This window comes from Ambystoma mexicanum, chromosome 4q (assembly GCF_040938575.1).
Source record: "Ambystoma mexicanum isolate Mex_15411 chromosome 4q, UKY_AmexF1_1, whole genome shotgun sequence".
In the NCBI taxonomy this organism is placed as follows: Eukaryota; Metazoa; Chordata; class Amphibia; order Caudata; family Ambystomatidae; genus Ambystoma; species Ambystoma mexicanum.
The window spans coordinates 1243483181-1243506150 of record NC_090928.1 but is presented as its reverse complement, the minus strand read 5'-3'; the positions used below and the strand labels follow the sequence as shown (position 1 = coordinate 1243506150).

The window sequence follows — 22970 nt, the reverse complement described above, 5'->3', positions numbered from 1 at the left end:
TCCAGTACCTCCAGAATGCAGTAAGTCTTAAGCCCCAGAAAGCACAGGAAGTCCGAGGCTGGAAACAGTACTAATGATTGAAGTCTGAAAACGGGGGTGGCAGAGAGAGACAAGATTTGAAACCATATTTGACTATCATATCCTCAAACCTCTTTCTTAGCACCATTGGCGAATGACAAGGATTCAAAAAGGTACATATTCTTTTTAGTACCAAAATGTCCAAATATGGCTTTCATGCACCTGGTATGTGTGCACATGTTGAACCGCCTTGGTTTTTGTACTAACAAGGCTTTGTCTCTTTTCCTTTCTCTTTATATTGCACCAACACATCCTCTGTGGTCATCTTACCTACAATCTGCGGCATTTAATTGATGACCGATATCCTTTTTCTTTGTGAATCAAACATATGCAATGGGCGAATGGTTTTCTCTTTACAAACTGGTGGCATATGTTCCAATGTGGGGAGATTTAATTTGCCTTGGTTATTTTTTATATATTGTTTGCCATGACCAATGATTAACTACCCATTATCTGTGCCCTTTTTGTTTGTTGGGAAAATATTGCATTGGATATTACCTGCAATCATTGAAGTATTGGAAATGTTCCTCGCTCGGTCCTCGGGAAGGCCCTATCCAAGCCAGTGTCCAAGAGCGCCCCAATAAAATGAAGGGACTGGGAAGGCAACACCTTCCTGAAGTTCAGGGAGAAGCCCAAGCTGTGCTACAAACTACACATGTGGAACAAGTGTGCCAATGCTGGTCGGGGAGCAAGCTCAGACAAGCCAGTGCCCCAGATAGGGAATAGTTATATGAATGCCACCCCCCGGAGTTAAGCCACTAGCACTGCCAGCAACTTGATGAAGATCCTGGGTGCCGAAAAAAGACCAACCCGCAGGACCTTGAATTGATAGTGGTAAAAAACCTATTGTGAACTTCAGGACCAAGTGTGCCTTCGATGCATCGGCACATGGAAGTAGGTATCCTATATTATCTAGTGAGACCAGCCAGTTCTCCAGGTTGAGTGTTCCAAGGATATGCAACCATCTTGAACTGGTCCTTAAGCAGGCAAAGGTTTAGGAGGCACAGATCTAGAATAGGGTGCAAGCCCCCATCATTCTTCGGGACCAGAAAATAGGTTGTCTACCAGCCCCTGCCAGGCTTTTTCCAATAGGAGTGGTACCAGAAGCTATTGCCAGATGGACTGGGGATGATCTGGCGACCACTAAGCAAAAGGGAGGCAATATCCCTGGTGAACGACCTATAAGGCCAGGCGTTGGATGTGGAAAGATGTAATTCCGCGCCGAACCTGGAGATTCTGACCCTCCACAGAGAGTGAATGGCGGAAGTCTATTCCACAGGTGCTTTGCGCCAGGGGCAGCGGAAGGCATGGAGGATGCACACAACCCACCTCTTGGAGCACCTCTGCTCCAACCCCAGTTGGAACGGCATTGTGGAAGACTGTTTTTACAGGGCTTTAAACCTGCCCCTCTGGGAGTAAGAGGCAAAGGATTGAAAACCACTACCCATTCCCATGGGCGCATGTGTTGTTGCTGTTGGACTACCAGTCCCAGAAATTTGGCAGTCACTTTGGAGGGCTGGAATTTTTGAAGGAAACCATCGGCCTTTGCCGCAAATAGATTGGAAGATCCAGGAGCTTTGTCTGGACATATGAGGTAAAACATGTGGTCCTCAGCCAGGAATACCACCTCAATACCGTCCCTATGGCCATAGTCCTGGCCACTGGGGCAGCAGAATTCAATACAAATTGGGGATTCTGGTGAGAAGGTTCCTTGCTGTCTTTTACAATGGCCTGGAAAACCACCTGGCAGATGTTTGGCGCTTCCAAAACAGCTGAGCACAGGACAAAAGCAAGCTTGGGCAAAGCACCAGAGCCGTTAATGGTTCTCAAGCCCAAGCTAGCCGAACCAAAGACATTTCTTTCCCAAGCATTAAGTCTCTTGCTCTCCCTGTCTAGAGGTAAAGCGGGAAAAGATTTCATGTTAGCTGTGGCCGTTTGGAGAACAAGGCTTTCAGGATAAGCATGTGTCGATAAGAACGGGTCATATGGTGCTGGCCTATGTTTCTTAGGCTAAATCACAGTCGAAACTGAGACCGGTTTAGTCTACAGTTCCAAAACCGGAGTATGATATGACATTTATAACGCACCTATACACAAGTGTTTCAAGGCGCAATGAGGCAAGGGAGGGGTAAAAAGGGGGAAGACGGACAATGATCCTACTAGGCCAGGTGTCAATCAGATCACGCAAGTTCATAGGAAGGGGGAAGGGGGGAAAGTGCGGGGGTGGCGAAGGGGGGAAAGTGCGGGGGTGGCAGAGGGGACAGTGCAGTACATGGGATAATAGAATAAATAACAAGTAAAAGTAAGGCCAGTAGGTGGCAAGTGCAAGGGTAAGTGCAGACATCAGGTGTGAAGTGCTGGTAGTGCGGCTGTAGGGATACAGAAAATGGTCCCCAAGTGCAGGGGGTTGTTAGGATGGCAGTGCAGTACAGGTGTGTGGCTGGCGGGGGAGGGGACCTGTGCCCGGGATCAGAGGGCGGCCAGGTAACCAGTGCAGTTTCAGCCAGGAAGTCAGCAGGGGAGAGGAGGAGAAAAAGCAGAAGCAAGGAGAAAGGTTTTGAGGTGCTTCCGGAACCGGAGATGATTCTCCTCAAGATTCAGGGAGGCTGTTCCAGAGGGAGGACCCAGCTGAAGAAAGATCTACCACCAACTCATTGCTTGGAGAAGCGACTGACCCAGAGGGAGTTGGAGGCGGATGAGCGAAGAGCTCGAGAAGGAAGATATTTAGGAAGAGAGAGTTGAAGGTATTGAGTCCCCAAGGTCCCGAAGGCCTTGTGGACAATGCAAAGGGTTTTGAACTTAATCTTCACAGCCACTCGGAGCCAGTGCAGAGATTTCTGTCCTGGAGAGATACAATCCCTGGGCTTGTGTTAGGCAAAGTTTGCATGCAGTACCCTTTGGGACCACTACACACAACTAGGACTACAGGTGTAAGCAAACCAACCTTTGGTATAAGTCTGTATTACACAGTTTTGGTAGCAGAGCTGAGCAGCCAAGCCAGGCTTATCTCAAGAAGGGAATGTGAGCAGTAATGATGTTACACAGAGGTCTACAATCAAGGTTTCCTTGATAAATACTTATTAATTAATCTGTCAGTTATAAAACATTCATAAGAAGGAGGCAATATAATCACACACAAACATACTTCAATACTATTTCAGGATACTTTTCAAGAGGAGTAAAAGGCAAAGATTATTAGAACATGAAAGGTTACAATTATTCTTAGACAGTGCAAATACTTGGGAGTTCACCAGAAGAGTCAATTCAACTCAATAGACTAGGCCAAAGTCAGTAGGCTAAAGTCTTGGATAGGATAAAGCTGTTCTGGTAAGTAAATGTTAAAGTCTCTGCACAAGTTCTTGGAAGTAGTTTGTAAAAAGAAGAATCATATGTTGGGTCACAAGCTGATTAGGCCTGCGAGTTGCAAAGGTTTCAAGCACTGTCACCGTGAGAGGTAAGTACTCTCAGTCTTATTTCACAGTACCTTACAATGAAGAAAAAGATGCAGCTGAAGACTTCTGTTCCTGGCAGTTCCTGCAGATCTCACTGTTCCTGTGCCTCAGCCGCGGGGACAAGAGGGAGGACATCGGGGGACTCCTGCACTGCAATGGGATTGGTCCACAAATCTAGCAATTGGCAAATTTCAATTTTGGTGGCTGTGAGTAAAGCACACAAGCTGGTGTTCCTCTCCCTGGTTCTACGGTTTCCTGCAGCAACTCTGAAGAAATACAACCAGCTCAGAGATAGGTGTCCAGGTGGCTTACTTGTGAGTTGATTGGTCCCACCAACTCAAAGGGAGAAGTCGCCCTTGAAGGGGCTTCTCTGTCGAGGTGAACTTGGAGATTCAGACTTGCAGCAGGGCTTCACGGACCAAACCAACGGTCCAGGAGTTGCAGCAGCTGTCCTCTTCAAGCTCTTCTTCGGTTCCTTCGTCCCAGTGGTCGACTCTGCCTTCCAAGCCAAGACACACGCCTTTTATTCAGTTCTCTCCCATGCATTCCAGCCTAGCTGTCACAAACCCAGCAGGGTGGCTGTCCTTGCCGGACAGTCAGCCGGCCAATCACCACAGAGTGCATTTGGGTTTCCTAGGAGACTAATCACAGGGGGTTTCGGGCACCACTTCCTGCCCCTCCCCCCCAGACACTCGGGCAAACAAAGAGACCAAACCTGGTTTGGCACGCAGAGCAAAACTCTAGAAGGACCTTTCCACAAAGAACTGGTGAAAAAAGAAGACTGGGACCTGTTTTTACAGAGGGGGATCAGACGCCCTCTTGAAAAACATGGCTCCCGCGATTTTACGGTACCGGAGCTCGCGGTCGGGAAAAAATCATGGTAGTTTGTTGTAAAACCACTGCCACCAGCCATTCTGAGAGGAAAGGGTAGCATTTGACTGCTACATGAGTATCTAGACATAGGGGATACTAAGTAACCCCTCCAGCACTCTATTGTAAAATAGTGTGTGTTGGGTCTAGGCATTTTAAAAAGACTAGTAAACTCATTTTCACTTTAACTTACTCTGGGAAACAGTTTATCCCAGAGAACGTATTTAAACCTTGGGAAAGCCTAAAAAGGTTTCCATGAGCGACTGCATTTAGGGTGCTGTGTGACACAAATGAAGGAACAAGTTACTTACCTGTAACTGTTGTTCTCCAGCATGGGTCTGGCATGGATTCACATGCTCATGAATATTCCCCGTCGTCAGGCTGGGAATCCTCGGTAAAGAAAAAACCAGTATCAGTTTCGTTTCTGATCTGTCTTTCGTAGTAATAACCAATCACTGGTCTCTGCGTCATACTGACCACAGCCAATGACTGCCCTCTACCTAAGCACCGCCTCTGGCAGCCATCTTCAGATTTGGAAGCACGTGAAGTGGCAGTATGACCAAGTGAAGAGCCGCAGAGGGGTAGGCGGGAGGGTTCGCATGTGAATCCATGCCAGACCCATGCTGGAGAACAACAGTTACAGGTAAGTAACTTGTTCCTTCTCCAGCATGGGGTCTGGCATGGATTCACATGCTCATGAATAAAGAATACGTAGCAGTACACACATGCACAACCACGGGAGGTGGCAAAGGCTCAACATTAAGCATCACATCAACTCAACATTAAGCATCTTACCTCCTCACCAGGCTCACCTCAGGCGAACAGGTTGCGCAGCACTGCTTGACCGACCCTGGACTCCTCCCTGGAATCCCGGTCGACGCAGTAGAATTTCGTGAAGGTGTGCGTCGACCTCCACGTAGCAGCCCTGCATATGTCCAGCAGGGGCACACCAGATAGGAACGCCGTGGTAGCTGCGATCGCTCTGGTGGAATGGGCTCTCGGACGGCCAGGCAGCGGTCGGTTTGCCAACCGGTGACAGCACATGATACAGCCGGAGAGCCATCTGGAGATGGAAGCCTTCGAGAGAGCCTTCCCCTGATTGGCAGGTCCAAAGTTCACAAAGAGTTGTGACGTCTTCCGAAAACCCTTCGTGCGGTCCACGTAGAACTTCAGCGCTCTAGCTACATCCAGCGAGTGCAAAGTCCTCTCAGCCGGCGACGAAGGCGACGGGAAGAACACAGGTAACACCAAGGGTTCGTTGAGATGGAAGTCCGACGGTACCTTGGGCATGAAGGAGGGGTGCGTCCTGAGCACTACCCTCGTGTCGTGGAAAGTCAAGTACGGGGCCTTGCAGGAAAGGGCCTGGATCTCTCCCACTCGTCGTGCGGAGGTGATGGCCACCAGAAAAGCTGTTTTCCACGATAGAAACTTCAACGGGGCCGAGTGCAGAGGCTCGAACGGAGGTCCCATGAGCTTGGTCAGCACCACGTTGAGCTCCCACGCCGGAGCCGGAGCCTTCACCGGCGGGAACGATCTGAACAGTCCCTTCATGAACTCTTTCACCAGACGATGAGACCACAAGGACGTCCGGCCCGTGGTTCTGGTGTATCGGGAGATCGCAGCAAGATGAATCTTGATGGACGCATGTGCCAGACCAGCTTTGGCCAGCGTCAGCAGGTACGGCAGTACTTGGGGAGCCGTAATCCGTAGAGGGTTAATCTTCTGTGCGTGGCACCAGACAGAGAACCTCTTCCATTTGTGTCCGTAGCATTTAAGAGTCGAGGACGCCCTGGCCTTTGCAAGAACCTCTCTGCAATCGGCCGGTATGTCGTATCCTCCAAACTCTAGCGCTGCAGGAGCCAGGCCTGCAAGTTCAGCGACTTCGGGTCGTGGTGGAGGATGGCGCCTCCTTCCCTGGAGAGTAGATCCGCGTCCGCCGGCAGCTTGATCGGCGGGGACGCTGACAAGTCCAGAAGGTCCGGGAACCATATCTGCCTCGGCCACGCAGGTGCGACGAGGATCATCCTGCACCGTGACCTCTTGAGCTGGTTGACGAGCCGGATTAGCAGAAGCAAGGGAGGGAACGCGTAGAGGAACAGGCCCTCCCAGGGGAACGAGAAAGCATCGCCCATGCTCCTCGTCTGGGGAAACCTGCTGGCGAACCTCCGGCACTTGGTGTTCGTCGCCGTCGCGAACAGGTCGATCTGGGGTGTGCCCCACCGTCGGAAGAGGCGATCCGCCAGATCCTGCCGTAGTTCCCACTCGTGGCACGAGCGCAGCTGCACGGAGATCCAGGACGTTGATATGTAGGGACTTCTCCGTCGGGAGCCAGAGTCCCCTTGCGTGCAGATTTTCGGTGTGCGCTCCCCACCCTTCCAGGGAGGCATCCGTGGTCACAGTCTCCTGGTGGGCTGGGGTCTGGAAGTCCATGCCCGCCGTCAGATGCGCGCGGGTGCCCCACCACCGTATCGCTGTCGGAAACTCTCGTCGAGCTTGATCCTTTCCTCGAAGCTGCCCGTCGTCTGGATCCAGCGCGCATCCAGGAATTCTTGCAACGGGCGCATCCGGAGCCTGCACATGGGAATGAGGTAGATGCAGGAAGACATCATCCCGAGGAGGGACTTGATGGACCTCACTTTGGCCGCGTCGGCCACCAACATCCGTTGCACCTTGCCCAAGATGGTCCTGGTCCTCTCCTCCGACGGGGAGGCCAGAAGGGACACTGTGTCGAGCCTCGCTCCCAGAAACAGTGCGACTTGCGCGGGCACCAGGTGGGATTTGGCGTAGTTCACGGAGAATCCCAGGTCCGTGAGGAGTTGGACGGTCCTTGCCGTGTGGACCACGGCGAGCTCCCTCGTCTTGGCGCGGATGAGCCAGTCGTCCAGGTAGGGGTAGACGTGGATCCCCTCGCGGCGCAGCTGCGCCGCCACCGGTGCAAGGCACTTGGTGAATACCCTGGGTGCCGACCGTAGTCCGAAGGGAAGGGCTTTGAACTGGTAATGACGCCCTTGGACCACGAATCTGAGGAATTTGCGGTGCCCCTTTAGGATGGGAATGTGGAAGTAGGCATCCTCCAAATCCAACGACGATAGGAAGTCTCCTTCCTCCAGCTGACCCAGGACGTGCTGGAGGGTGACCATCCGGAACTTCTGCGCCTTGATGAACTTGTTCAGACGTCGCAGGTCCAGGATGGGGCGCCATCCTCCCGTCTTCTTCTTCACGAGGAAGTATCTCGAGTAGACTCCGGAGCCCCGAAGCCTCTTTGGGACGAGTTCGATGGCGCCCTTTCTTAGCATCGCCTTTACCTCCAGGAGAAGTTGAGGGACGTGAAGTTCTTTCCTGGCCACGGGGGGGACGCGCGGGCACCTTCTTTGAAACTCGAGCGCGTGGCCCCGGGCCAGGGCGTCCAGCACCCAACGGTCGGTGGAGATGGACTCCCACACGCTGACGAAGCCCGCTAGCCGGCCTCCCACCGGGGTGCTTCGGTGGGGGCCCGACCCCACGGCCGGTTCAATCCTGCTTGGACGCGGCCTTGCCGCCTTGACCTCCTTGGCGACGACGGCGGGGTCCGCTAGACATGCCTCGTCCTCTGTAGGCCTCTTGCGACGACGAGCGGGCCGCTTGACGGTAGGAAGCGAAACCGCCGCCGGAACCTTTGGAGGCGCCCTTGCCTCCGCCGCTCCGAAAGGGCGTCCGTCGTTGCAGGACTCCAAGGGCCCGGGCCGTCTCAGTATCCGCCTTGATGGCCTGAAGGGAATCGTCCACTGTCTTCCCAAACAGGTTGTTCCCGTCGAAGGGCATGTCCAGGACTCTGGTCTGGACGTCCTGCCGGAAGTCCGTAGCTTTGAGCCATCCACGACGTCGAAGGCAAACACCGTTGCCCAGCTGGCGGAACCCAGTGTCGGCGATGTCCGTCGCCACGGTGATGGCGTGGTCCGAGGCCACCTCACCTTCCTGCAGGATCTCAAGGGCCTCCGCCCTCTTGTCGTCCGGCAGAAAATCCAGCAGGGGAGCCATCTTGTACCAGAGCTCCCTGTCGTAGCGGGCCACGATAGCCAAGGCGTTGGCCGCTTTAATCGTGGTCGCTGCCGACGAGATGACTCTACGCCCCATAGTATCCAATTTCTTTCCCTCGCCGTCCGGCGGGGAAGTCGATGTGGAGGCCGCACCCCCCCCCGCTTTCTTCCTGGCTGCCGCGGAGACGACGGAGTCCGGGGTAGGCTGCGCCCGGAGGCATAGGGGGGCCGTGTCCGGGACCCGGTACTTTTTCTCGTACCGGTCTCTTCTAGCTGGCGTCGTGGAAGGGTTCTTGAGGAGGGAAAGGCCCTCATCCCAAATGTCGTCCAACAGAGGCACTGCGAGGACCGTCTTCCTCTTGGCCTCGCGCCGCTGATAAAGGAAGCCTTCCTTTTTCTTCTCCTCAGGGCAGAGTTGGAAAAGCTCGGAAGCCCTGGAGATCATGGAGTGGAAAGATCCGATCTCGTCGGGCGGAGAGGCCCTGGTGGGAGGCGACGACGGAAAATCCTCGTCGTATGCCTCGTCGTCCGTACCCGTCGCTGCCGTGTCAGTCCCCGTATCATCCCCTCGGTTTGGACGGGGAGGAGGGCTGGAAGGGGCGCGACGGTTGAAAAGGAGGTGGTGGATGGATCCTTCTTTTCTTGGTAGGGGGAACACCAGAAGGTCCCGGTTCTGGATCCCCCGACGGGAGAGGTTCCTCCGTCGGTAACGGTAGCCTCGTCCTTATCTCGGAGCATAAGGACTGTATGGCCAACAAAATGGCCGCCGAGTTGTCTTGCGGCGCTGGTAGAGGGGAATCCGACGGGCGAGCAGGGGCCCCGTCGGTATCCTCGACGATGTCGTCGTCGTCACCTGCGTCGGGGTCCATTCCGACGGGCTGGCCTTCTTCCACGCCTAGGCCGTGGCTTAAGACCTCGATCAGCTCCTCTTCTGAGGTTGAGGCCGACTCTACGACGACGCCCTGCCCCCCCTTCTTCCCCACGGAGGGTTTCACGGGGGTCCTATCGATGGGCACAAAGGAAGACTCCCTCCGAGGAGGCAGGGAGATTCTGGGCCCTGAGGTCGCCACCACTGGTGCAGCCACCACAGGCTGAGCCAGGGCCGCCGCGACCGTTTCGATAGAGGGCTTGGTCGGATGGATCAAGGCCTTCACCACCTTAGGTGCGCTCACCGCCTTATCCTTGAGGGAGGGGGCACTGCCACGCTCCTCCTCTGCCTTAGAGCTCGACCGGGGCCTCTCCAGGAGCTTCGCCGGGTGCTCGGCCTTCCTCTTACCCGACCCAGAGCGTTGGCTCGTGGTTGATGGTGCCGGGGAGGGTGCGCCCTGCCTGGCGCCCGTAGAGCCCGACCGTTCGGCGCTCCCGGTGCCAGCGGACTCGCGGTGCTTGGCCTTATGTTGGGCCCCCGTCGCCGGGGCGCCCTCAAAGGTCTTAGAAGACCGCTCGGATTTCTTCTTCTTCTCGCCAGACGGGCTCTTACCCTCCAGCCAGTTGGCGAGACGTTGATGGCGGTCCTTCATGGTCCGTTCCGACATGTTGCCGCAAAACGCACAGTCCTTCTCCACGTGCGTCTTGTCCTCATGAAGGCAGTAAAGGCAGAAAGAGTGTTCGTCCTCCTTGAAGACGTTCTGCAGCTGGCATCCAGGGCAGACCCTGAACAGCTTTCCGGGAGTCGAGCTTCCCTTCTCCTGGGCCATCTCCGAGACAGGGCCTGAGAAGCTTCTGGAGTCCTCCGAAGTGTAGCTCGACGAAATCTTCACCCTTGAGGGGCACAGATGAATCCGACACGGGTCCCCGTTGATCGGATGTAGGATCGGTGGAGCTTGAGGCTCTTTTGACCGAAAGAATCGAAGTTTTTTGTAAAAAGCGCGAAAAAATAGCACTAACGCTCGAGAGCAATAGCACGAGGATCCCAACACATGAACGTGCGGTAAAAATCTGAAGATGGCTGCCAGAGGCGGTGCTTAGGTAGAGGGCAGTCATTGGCTGTGGTCAGTATGACGCAGAGACCAGTGATTGGTTATTACTACGAAAGACAGATCAGAAACGAAACTGATACTGGTTTTTTCTTTACCGAGGATTCCCAGCCTGACGACGGGGAATATTCATGAGCATGTGAATCCATGCCAGACCCCATGCTGGAGAAAAGATGATGCCTATGGAGTTGGTTAGACTCCATAATCAAAAGAAACAAACACAGAAAACAATTAAAAGTACAAAGTCCCAAAGTTCAGCAAAAGTGCTGGGGGTCTCTAAGGTAGAGAGGAATTGGCAAGTCTCGCAGTCCTGTTCTGGATGAGTTGCAGAGGTAGTTGTAGTATCAACTACCTGGCTACAGTCTGGAGGTTCTCTTTCTGCGGACCATCCTCCAGGATGTCCATCAGCTCGAACTGCACCATGGGCCGAGAAGGGGCACATAATTGTAAGGTAGCTACCACCTTTGCCATCATGTGTTGGAAAACTGCCTGAGGTTTAGCCGAAGTTGGAGAAGGGGTTCAAGATTGTTTGGCAAAGTTTGAATGCAGTACTCTCTGGCAACACTACATGCAACTCGGACTACAGGTGTAGGCAACCCAACCTTTGGTATAAGCTTGTACTACACAGTTTTGGTATCGTATTGAGCAGCCATGCTTATCTCAAGAGGGGAAATGTGATCAGTAGTGTAGTTACACAAAGATTCACAGTTACAGGTCTTGAAATAAACTCTTACACTCAAGGTTTCTTGCATAAACAATTATTAATTTATTTATCAGTCAGTAATAAAGCCTTCTTCAGAAGGCAGCAATATAATAGTAACACACAAATACATTTCAATACTGTACACTCTGATTTTCTGAATCAGAAAAGACCCTTTTGGGATGGCCCACAGACACAACCTACACCCACAGGTGACTTCAATAACAAGGGTACTGGGGACATTAATATCTTACTGTTGGCATTCACAATATTCTTAAAAGTTGGTAAAAGGCAAAAGTTATTAGACCACAAGAGATCACAAATGTCTTAAGCAGGGCAAAACACTTTTAGATCCTTTCAGAAGAGTCATATAATTCAATACACTAAGCCAAAGTCAATGGGCAAAAGTCTTGGATAGGATGAAGCACTTCTGGTAAGTAAATGGAAAAGACTTTGCACAAGTTCTTGGGAGTCTTCGAAGAAAAGAAGAATCACACGTAGGGCCACAAACCGATTAGACTTGTGGAAGTTACAAGCACTTCTACAGTAAGAGATAAGTTCTCTTAGACTTGTTTTACAGTACCTCAGAAATGAAGAAAAGATACAGCTGATGACTTCTGTTCCTGTGCAGCTCTGCAGATCTCACTGTTCCTGGGCCTCAGTCGTGGGGACAAGAGGGAGGATGTCGGGGGACTCCTGCAATGCACTGGGACGGTCAAAACTAGCAACCGGCAAACTTCACTGTCAGTGGCTGTTTCGCGTTTCAGCTCCTCGCGTCTACTGCAAATAGCAACAACACGGTTCCTGGCTGTTGAGGTGGGCTTTCCTTGCTTCTGGGGTACTGCACTCTGTTGAGGGGGCTCAGGCTTGGTCAGTCCTGCTTCTTGGGAGTCCGGAGGATCTTCCAAAAGCTCTAGGCCAGCTTAAAAGCAACGTGTTCCTCGCCCTGGCTCTACGGTTTCCGGCAGCAACTCTGTGGAAATTCAACCAGCTCTGAGATAGATGTCCAGGTGGCTTACTTTGGAGTTGATTGGTCCCACCAACTGGAAGGGGGTAGTCGTCCTTGCAGGGGCTTCTCTGTTGATGCTAACTTGGCATTTCGGCTCTGCAATAGGGATTCACCTGGCAAAACAACGGTCCAGGAGTTGCAGCAGGCATCCTCTTCAAGTTCTTCTTCGGTTCCTTCGTCCAGTGGTCGGCTCTGCCTTCCAAGCCAAAAGACTCGCCTTTTATTCAGTTCTTTCCCATTCATTCCAGCCTAGCTGTCACTCACCCAGCAGGGTGGCTGTCCCTGCCGGACAGTCAGCCAGCCAATCACCGCAGAGTCCATTTGGGTCTCCTAGGAGACTAAGCACAGGGAGTTTCGGGAACCTCCCTCACTTCCTGCCTACCCCAGACACTCTGAAGCCAGAGGCGGGCTTCACTCCTGAAGCCCGCCAAAGGCGAAATTAACAAAGAGACCAAACCTGGTTTGGCGCGCAGAGAAGATCTCTAGAAGGACCTTTCCACAAAGAACTGGCGAAAAAAGAATACCGATGGTCATTTTCTCAAAGATGGCTCTATGCCATTTTGAAAAAGATGACTCCCGCGGTTGCTTTACCGGAGCCCTGAACGCAGCCTGCGGTAAAGACATACCAGGGTAGTTCAAACGAAACCACTGCCACCAGCCATTCGGTGAGGAAAGGGTAACATAAAACTGTTACATGAGGATCTAGACACATGGGATATTAAGTAACCCCTCCAGCTCTCTGGTGTAAAATACTGTGTGCTAGGTTTAGAAAGTTACAATGGTAAATAAAGTCAATTTCACTTTACTGCTCTGGGAAACAGTAGTTTATCCCAGAGAAGGTATTTACCTTGGGGAAATCTGAAAGACTTCCCTGTGCCACTGACCTGAAGGTGCTGTGTGACACAATGTAAAAGATGATGCCTATGGAGTTCGTTAGACTCCATAACCAAAACAAACACAGAGGTAAAATTCACATTAAAATACATGAGAGAGTGGGGAAAAGGGTCACACACTCTCCAGGTTAAAATAAATCAAGTCCTCAAAATCCAGCAAAGTTGCTGGGGGTCTCTAAGGTGGAGAGAATTAGCACATTTCTGAGAATTCTCCCTAACAATGATGAACTCTGGGGAGGTGTCTAACCCACTTCCTGCAGGTCAGCTGTGAGGGCCTGCAAGTTACCATCCTTTCCACAAAGTACCTGGCCTCCCTGGGGCACAGTGGGTCCATCCCTAAAGGGATAAGATCACCCTCTTCTTCATAAATGTCCTCCATACAAGAGAGATAATTGCACTTCTAGGGAGTGGGGTATACTCCAGAGGTAACTTGGTGCCAGCCAGCACTGTCGACAAAAGAGTTGGAGCCAGATGAATAACGTCAAAAGAGAGCGGTGTGGTGTAGTGACAGGTCCTCACCTGTAACAGCTGTGGCTGAGTCCAGAGGCGTACAGTTGCCCGGCTTGTTGTAGCGCAGTGAACTCAATCAATGCAGATGTTGGTGCCTTGGGTACCTGGGGTCGAAGCTGCAGGCTTCGGGCCTTGGCAAAGATGTCCATCACCAGCAGAAAGGCATTCCATTCCTCCAAATTAGAGGACTGGGTTGGGAAAGGTACCTGTAGTGACCTTTCTTCGGAGGAAGAAAGGACGATGAAGAATGGCGTTTCAAGGAATCACTGGGTGACCGGTATCTCCTTCAGTGCTTTTTCCTTCCTTTCGTCCGGAGTACATTTTTCTGTTCTATGAGCAATGCCAGGCGACCTCAAATGGGTTCGTCTATAACCAGTCTCTTCATGGAAGAAGTGGAAAAGCATAGCCGCCTGCTCCTGAAGCACCTTGGGGTGCGTCGACTGGCACGACCCGTAATCCAGCATGTTGTGCTCCACTCACAGCCAGAGACATATTCTATGCGGATCGGAGATGGTCATCAGACACCGTAGTTGACGCAGGGTTTGAACCCTAAAGATTGACAGTTTATGCATTACAAAAGGGAAAACTTACAAAATCCTTTAAAGTAGTGCTGTTCCTGAAGCAAGCAAAGGGTGCAGAATAAAAGGAACTAAATTTGCGGGGGCTCTGCACCTCTATATATCAATGTACCATGGTCATGTCCATCTCCGAGCACGTAGTTGCGTCAGGTGGAGCCGTACTGGGACCCTGGCCGCGGAAAATATTTCCAAGGAACAGCTCTGCTGGGATAAGAGATATCATAGATGAGGAATTCATGGGAGGAAGGAATCTATTAGAAGTAGGATTCTTTGGATGGAGAGGAGTATATTGTAATATTATTAAGATTTGGGGGAAGCAGCACAAGTTCACACCACAAGAATCTTCAGGACAGCCTTTCGACCTACTGTGACATGGCTCCAGGTAGGGTGCAGAATTCCCACAGACAGATGCACAAAAGCATGCAGCATTCAAAGTTTTGGCAGCCATTTATTCAAGTTCGTTTAGCCAAGCTAAACTTTGTGAACACACATGGATGTGGAGTGGGGTCCAAATAGGATGCCGTTCAAACATGGGACCTTTGTGAGCTCTGCAGAGTGTGGAGATTGGCACAAACAGCCAAAATAGTCATTCATAGAGGTCAAATACATAACGAACCACCGCAAAAAATGTCTAGGTCATAGGTAGTGTGTTAGGTCAGAAGAAGGAGACTTCTAAGTTCTGGAAATGCTTGTATGTTCTTTATTAAAATAATAAGTGAAAATGCCTTACTATCCATAATCTATGGATTTCCGGACCTAAAAAAAAATATCTAGGGTGCTTGTGAAGTCCAAACAGTCTATCCTCCATCCCAAAATTAAGCTACCCTGGCTCCACCACTTGTTACAAAACAACCAAAACACCAGGAGCATGACTACTGTATAGCCTTTGTATAAGATTTTTAGATAATTCTTAGTAACCTTTGGATTAACTTGTTCAGTTTCTCTAGGGGAATTTTCCAAATCTCAGTTTCCCCCTTTTCTTTTCTTTGTAACCTTCTTCTCCTTGGCTTTTGAATCTCTTACTGTGTTTTGCTGAAATGTCTTTGAAAGTCTTTTTCTCTGACCATCTTAGGGAAGTACAACCCCTCTGTACTTTATTCTGGTTCTCCATATTCCTCTGGTTCTTTAGCTCCTCATACATCATGTCTAATGTCAGAATCCTCCTTGTCTGGTTACTGAATCTCTCTTTGGGGTAAGTATAGCAGACCCAAAGGTTACTCTTATCCTCTTGACCAGTTTGTATCTTGATTTAGTTCTGTAATAATTCTCACTCTCTTGGCCCTTTCTCGGGTCAGTGTGATGATTTAGATGACTCCTGTGTTGGGTTTCATCCTTATTAGTACTAAGCCACTGACTGGGACGAGTAGGCTGACTCTGCAAATTATTCTCACTCTTCTTGATATTGGCCCATTCACTGAGACGAGTAGGCTGATGTGTACTCTTTATTTTCGTGTTCCCTCCCTAATCTACTGCCATTCACGTTACCTTGCTTCCCACGGGTGAGCATCACTGGACCTGCACGCAGGATAGTGACTTGACAGAATGCTCCGGCTTTCACTCCAACCTGTTCCGTTTCTTCGCCACGTTGCGAGACTGCACAGTCCACCTCTCATGGGTCATGCCACCGCTCACCACTGGGTCCTTCGCTTGGGGTTCTCTTCGGCTCTCTGCTCTCTCACTGCTTCCTGGAAACGCCAGCTAGTTACTTCCTCCGGATGGAGGATCTCCCAGTCAGCTTCCATGACTCTGCAAATACGAATCTCCAGGGTTTCCCTTCCCTCCGACAGTAGTCATTCTTTCCTTTTTATGATAGACAGCTGGGTCCTATCAAATGGAGGATTATAGTCCCTTTACTCTTTTAGTTGAGTACTCTACATTGCTCAGTCATTCTTCCTCGTCACAGTATGGTTGCCTTCCAACCACTGAGCGATGGGTATTACTCGCTCATCCTTCTTCACAGTATTTTCACAGATATTTCTTCAAGTTGAATCTTAGGTCTTATTCCACAATCACAAACAGTGGCTTTTTCGGATTTGTTTTTCTGAAGCCCTGATGCCACTGTCAGCCCCGGATAAAGGGTTTCAGGAAGTTCCTCTACAGAATGGGAGTCTTTGTCCCCAAAAGGGGAGTCTCTCCCTGCGACTTCCTGCTTACTGCCACCCCTAGGGGGAATATTGCATAGTGCTCACCTCCCTAGCCTCACAAGGAAAGGCTCCCCTATGAGGAGAGGTGACTGAATCCCACGATTCGTCACAGTAGACTTATAGTAACTTTATTTCAATTTCAGCTAACAAGCGGCTACCAAGATGGTAGCCAAGTATAAAGTATAAATCTGCCACCAGCCTATGAAATTAACATTTATGGGGTGAAGTACGCACCCTGGCACACTTTAGTAGTACCCCTGTCCTGGAGAAAATACGGGCTACTTAGGGCAGCACGCCAAACCTCTATTAATGAAGGAGAACACTTTTTACAGGCTCCCAAATGACGTTCAATATGTGCAGTAAAACAACTTCACATGCATTTATGTACAATTTAAATAATACCTAAAAGAATTCAGAACTGTTTAATCCGGCAGTTTAAGCATCAGTGTCTTCGATCAAGCAGGGTTACACTCAAAAGACAGGTCTTCTTATGTGGAAGGTTTATTGCAAATTGTGGCTCTGGAAAGTGAAAGGTGTGGTCGACCTAACTATTAACTTTATTAGCATGAGCGAGCAATGGGACCTTCTTAGGCAGTAGCTACAAAATAGGCACTTTTCACTTTTTCATTTCCACTATTCACGGTTGACTTTTGTTAAAAGCCTCATGATTTTATCAATATTTTATCTACTGTTCATTATTGTAAACTGTTCAAGTACTATCACTTAAAAGATAAAGGGACTTTTTTTGGAGGGACCTCAACTGTAATGTTTTCCATTTCAGCAAAAAACAAGTCAATACCAAAAAAGCCAGCAAAATATCAATAGGACGAGCAGTCAGAAAAACAAGGGTCAAATGTGACCGATTTACCAGTGGACTAAACATTCATGAAGGAAAGAAAGTTCCTTTATATGTTAAACATAAGTTCTAACAGTCCAAGGGTTCCCAACAAGGGATATTGGAAAAACTCTATGAAAGACGGAGTACTGAGAATCTGAATATTGAGGCCCAGGTCAACATTATTCAATTCCATCCATCCATCCAAAACCTCTCATTTGTCCTAAATCACCCTCATCTCTTCCACCAAGTGCACCTTTTACAAAGCATTGTAGCGAGTTGAATGATCAATGCGATGAACCAAGGATTACATGTACAGTACTTTGATTGGTGCACAGTGTTCCAGCAAACAGTAAACTGATTAATATATATTAAAGAGAAACGTCTGGGTCGCAGAATACCTTTTCCATGTTTGTCACCATAGCAGATAAAAACTCTGGCAGAATGGCCTGCAGATGACGGTCGTGAGATAAAATGTTGTGTTTCAAAATGGCACTCCAGGTACTCAGCGTACAGAAATTCTGGAACTGAAAAAAGAAACACAAAGCTGCATTCAGGATAAACTACAGAAAAAGGGAAGGCCACATGCAAGACAATATGCATCGCAGTTATCAAAATACCCATGCTGGTGAACAACAGTATAGGTTGTGTGTAATAACTTGGTATTTTTGGTGACATGTTATTTATTCACAAGGTTCTTGTACCGTAAACTGTACTCCCTCTAGTCACGGTCCTGCATGGTTTATTACCTTCTTCAGTGACATCAGCAACACAAGGAACATGAATGTTTTTGAAATGCCCTACTCATAAATCATACAGAGCTGTCTAGTGCTGGGAATGCTAATGAAAGTTCTAAATGAGTGCAACATCTATGGCTACATAGTTGCAATACCTGGGTTCTTAGACTTTAGAAAATCGCACATCATCAAGCTAGCTTTGAGAATGCAGACTCGCTGTAACAAGTGATAAGGAACAAAATACACAAATACTACAAACCATTAAAAGGGCTAAAGACCGGTTTGCCTACAATGCTATTTCTTAACATGGCTGTTTGTCAGTAGGTATTTCATTAGGCTTGAGGTAATGCTCCAAAATCTCCAACCCGATTTAGCAAAACTTTGAATTCCTTCAAGCACCCTGCATCTCATATATGGTAGTGTGTTCTCAGGAGAGAAGTGAGGCAACAGAAGAACAAAATGAATGACTGTTTCTCTGTAAATGTTATTTCTGATGGATGTTACTCCCATGGATTCCTCATCAGTCCTATCCATCTCCCAGTGCAGCTGCTCTTCGGAAACATTTTCCGCCACGAGGGGCTGCAGCACGGTTCTGCTTTGACTGCGCTCTACACTTCTATGCCTGACATGACGTCGGAGTGAGTATATCGAGGTGCCGGGCCCCATGACCTCAGTTCCCTCCTTTTCTCTACCACTCTGATGCTGAGTGACTGCAGGACCTAAAAAGGGACTAGCAATCGCCCGAGGGGCAGGATGGATGTGCGATGAGGAGTCTGTGAAATGAACACCCATCAGAAAGAACATTACCAAAGGTAAATCATTTGTTCTTCTAATGCAGTGGTATTCAAACTGTGGGTCGCGACCCCCTAGGGGTCCGCGGGTGCATCCCAGGGGGGCCCTGAGAGCTCAGCATGAAAAAAGATTTTTTCTTTTTAGATTGGAAGAAATGGGCAGGGGTGGCCCACATGGGCAGGCTGAAGCATGAAACTGTCTCAGGCAACAATGAAAAAGTGGCCCACAGTTGTAAATGGATATTCATTCCTTTAGTCACAGACTGGGCCTCATTACTACTATGGCGGACCAGTAACAACGGTGCTGGTAAGCTACCGGCACCGTTGCTACCGTTCCGCCATAGTAAGAGTTGTGCTCGTGGGTGCTTGACAGCCCCCCCCAGGTCTGACCTCAGCTCGTCGGATGCACCAGCACCGTTATTAACGGTGCCGGTGCATCCGAGCTCCCCCTTCCCATTTGAGCCATATGGGGCTCGAATGGGGATCTACCGGCACCTTCGAAAGGGCAATTCTCATGTCCGCCTAACTCGGCATGACCTAGTAATTGCCCATTCGCGGGTGCCAGACCCGGATGCAACTCCAGTGGCAGCCGTGCCGGTTTTACCGGCACAGCTACCGCCAGAGTAGTTATGAAGCCCACTGTTTCAATAGTACCCAAAGGGGTGCTTTGTGTTAAAATGTAAGTAAATTGTGATATATTCAGCAACAATGGTCAACATTACTAACTGCATAGTGGCCCCTCACCCATTATGGAGGAGCTAAGGAGCCAGCCCAGTGAAACAGTGAGCACTCCCTCAGCTGCTTTATCCAGCTAATGGAGTGCTCCTGGGCTGGCTGAACTGTCAAAGGGAAACACTGTTTCCCTTTGACAGTTCAGTTTAGTTCCCCAGCCGCACATGCTCACTGAGCCATGCAAGTGCTGGGGCGTTTTGCTTCGCCAGCATTGCATAGCTCATTGGAAATGCTGGCTGGGGCACTGCATGTCTGTATGTCCGAGGGGAGCTCCTGCGCCTCCTCGCACATACGGACAGAGCAGCTGGAGCAGCACCCACACACAGGCCAATGCAGAAGGTACGTTTATGTTCATTGTTTTTATTTAAACATGTGTATGGATGCGTTATGAGTGAGTGTATGGTGATGGATGCTCATGTGAATGATAGAGTGATTGCTGTATGAATGTGCAGCGCCTTGCATATACACATAATCATGTTCATTGTGTTAGGACCAGTGGGGCCCAGGGGACAGGGATGATATCTTTTTACCGGACATCTATCATTCAAAACCCTCTGCCTTGTCCGCAAGGCTTTCTGGGGCCTCGGTCCAAAATACCTTCAGCTATTCCTCCGCAAATACCTCCCCTCTCGAGCTCTTCACTCCTCTACCTCCAACTCCCTCAGGGTCAGTCGTTTATCAAAGAAACAAGCTGGGGGTAGATCTCCGTCTTCGGCTGGGGCCTCCCTCTGGAACAGCGCCCTGCCACTCTAAAACTTGAGGAGAACCATCTTTCTTCCTGCACTTATCAGACCTACCCTGTCTGCTGCCTTAAACGTAGCACTTGCAAATTGCTGGCAGCACTACCACTGTTTGTTGCCTTTATTTATTATTTATTGTTATTGATCTGTTTCTCCTCTGCTTCGCACTTTCCACTTCTCCCCCCTTCCATGCACTTTTCCCCTCACACTTGCGCGTTCTCAATGTCACTGGGCCTAGTAAGATCGCTGTTTTATTCTCCTCTGTTCCCCTCCCTTGCCTTGTCACGCTCTGAAACACTTGTGTACGAGCGCGATAGAAATAAAATATCAATGCCTGCCCCCTGGACTCCCAGCAACAATTGCAAACTGTTTGGCTATTTACCCATTTTTTGTTAAAAGTATGCTCTACAATGCAACATTTTAACCTATTATTTAAAAAAAAATTCACAGGGGGAAACCCCCCCGAACCTCCCCTTAATGCCCCTCCACTTAAAAAAGATTCACCAGCCGCCACTGGCCCTCAGACTGTGTTGGGAACGGGATGGGGGAACCGAGGGACTATGGTGGGAGCACAATGGGCGGGAACCATGGGATAGTGATGGGAGCAGAGTGGGGAGAGCCCTGGGTGTGTGATGGGGTGGGGAGAGACCAGCGACTGGGTAGGAGTGGGATGAGGGAGCCCAGCGACTTTGATGGGAGCAGGTGACGGCGCGCAATATATACTGTCCATTTGGCATTTCTGGGGGGTCCCGACCTGCCCAAATTTTGCTCAGGGGGGCCCTGGCCAAAAAAGTTTGAAGACCACTGTTCTAATGGATTATTTGCTCCCACAGAATCCTCATCTATGATCAAACTCTCATAGAAGCATGTAAACTTGGAGGAGTGAGGAGAGCAAGGACACCACCTATACAAGAAAACTCTGGAATACTGCCATACCAAAACAAGCGCCCTGCCCTGACTGGGAATCCAAGAAGTATATTTGGCTAACATTTGCAGCAAGGCACACGTAGCTGCCAGGAAAAAGTCCAAAACAGAGATTCCTCTCTGCTGTGTAGAGGTGGCAGCCAGTCCTCCGAGTGAATGTGCCCAGAGACCTTAAGGCACACGTTTCCAGCCAGTACGTAGCATTCTGATTCACCTCGGTGGCGAACAGATCTACTTGAGGCCCTACCCAAAGGTGAAGATCTCCTGAAGGAATTCCTGAGCTAGTTCCCACTCATGGGAGACTGTGCTCTGCCTGCTCACAGCGTCTGCCGCTGTATTTTTCTCTCCGGCTAGGTGACCTGCCGACAGGATTCCTTCTTGTATTGCCCAGAACCAGAGCTGCATTGCCTCTCTGCACAGTGGTAGTGACCCTACGACTCCTCTCTTGTTGAGGTAGTACATGGCCACCATGTTGTCCGTCATTATCAGGCATTCTTTCCACGTACAGAGGACAGAAAGGCTTTCAGAGCTAGTTTGATTGCCCTCAGCTCTAAAAGGTTGATGTGTAGTTTGCACTCCGAGGGAGACCAACTGTCAGATCGTTGGCGTGGGCTCCCCACCCCGTGAGTGAGGCGTCCGACACTACAGTTATCTAAGGCCATGGGTGCCAAAAAGATAATCCCTTCAGATTATTGTCCATGCAAGCCCACCATAGCAGGTCTTGAGCCACTCTGCTCGGAAGTTGCAGCAGATCTGACCTATTCCCTGAAAATTGGGACCATTGAGTCCTGAAGGCCCATTGTAGGGATCTCATTTCAATCTGGTCTCTGGCACCAGAAAATGCAGGATGCCATGAGGCCGAGCAATCTCAGAAAATCGTAGGCCGCTAGATGCGGAGCCTTTTGGAACTTTGTTATCATCTGCAGAATGTGTTGAGCTCTCACCGCAGGAGGCAAGGCTTTCCCAGAGGCAGTATCCAAGACCGCTCCGATGAACTGGAGCTTTTGGAAAGGTACATGGGACTTCTTGTAATTGAGGGAGAAGCCCAGTTGGTGGAGGATGTGACAGGTGATCTTCAGATGTTCTTGGGCTTGTTTGGGTGAACAAGCCCTGATTTACCAATCGTCCAGGTAGGGGTAGACGTGAATTCCCCCCCTCTTGAGACTCGCTGCCAATAACGCCCTCAGTTTGGTGAAAACCCTCGGGTGGAGGTCAGCCAGAATGGCAAAGTCAAAACTGATAGTGCGAGCCGCCAACCGCGAACCTCAGGTACCTTCTGTGCTTGAGATAGATTGGCACATGAAAGTAAGCATCCTGAAGTTCCAATGATACCAACCAGTCTTGGAGTTGGAGAGCCTGAAGGATCTGAGAAAGTGTGACCATCTTGAACTTGTCCTTCCTGAGGAACATGTTCAAGCTTCTGAAGTCCAAGATGGGTCTCAGTCATCTGTCTTTCTTTGGGATGAGAAAATAAGAGGAATACCAGCCCTTGTTCCTCTCCGCTACAGGCACGTGTTCTATTTCACCTTTCTCTAGCAGGGTTAAAATCTCCTGCGCAAGGAGCAGATCTGGAATTTTGACAGAGCTGTGTACCGGTGGATGATCTCGAGGCCTCTTTAGAAAAGGAAGGCAGTAACCTTGGAATAACGTTTCCAGTGCCCAAGCATCTGAAGTAAAGCCCCGCCATTCGTTCAGATGCTGAGAAATCCTGCCTCCCACCTGGGTCTTGTGGGTTAAGGCCTCAGAGTGGCTTAGAGGTGGCTGCATCAGCAGCTGAGAGTAAAGATGCCACTGCTTAGGCTGATTTAGCACTTTTACCTCGTCCACCACGAGGGAATTTTCTTTGTCCTTTCTGTACAGCCTGTCCTTTTCCTCTACCAAAGGAGGAGTAGTAACGAAAAGAACAACCTCTCCAGGAAGATGAGCCTGAATAAGGTTGCTGGGGTTGCCGAATGGAGGCGCTAAGGGACTTAGCCGCCGCCCTG

At 50.0% G+C, this 22970-nt stretch overlaps 1 protein-coding gene across 2 annotated transcripts in view; it reads right to left on the bottom strand.

The window, feature by feature from the left end:
* LOC138468319 (exportin-5-like) overlaps window positions 1-22970 on the bottom strand; it is a 2047117-nt gene that overhangs the window by 1240171 nt on the left and 783976 nt on the right. For both annotated transcript variants that reach the window (XM_069608821.1, XM_069608822.1), the window contains exon 14: window positions 17463-17588. In XM_069608821.1, the coding sequence (XP_069464922.1) occupies window positions 17463-17588 (126 nt within the window). The remainder of the gene's footprint in view (window positions 1-17462; window positions 17589-22970) is intronic.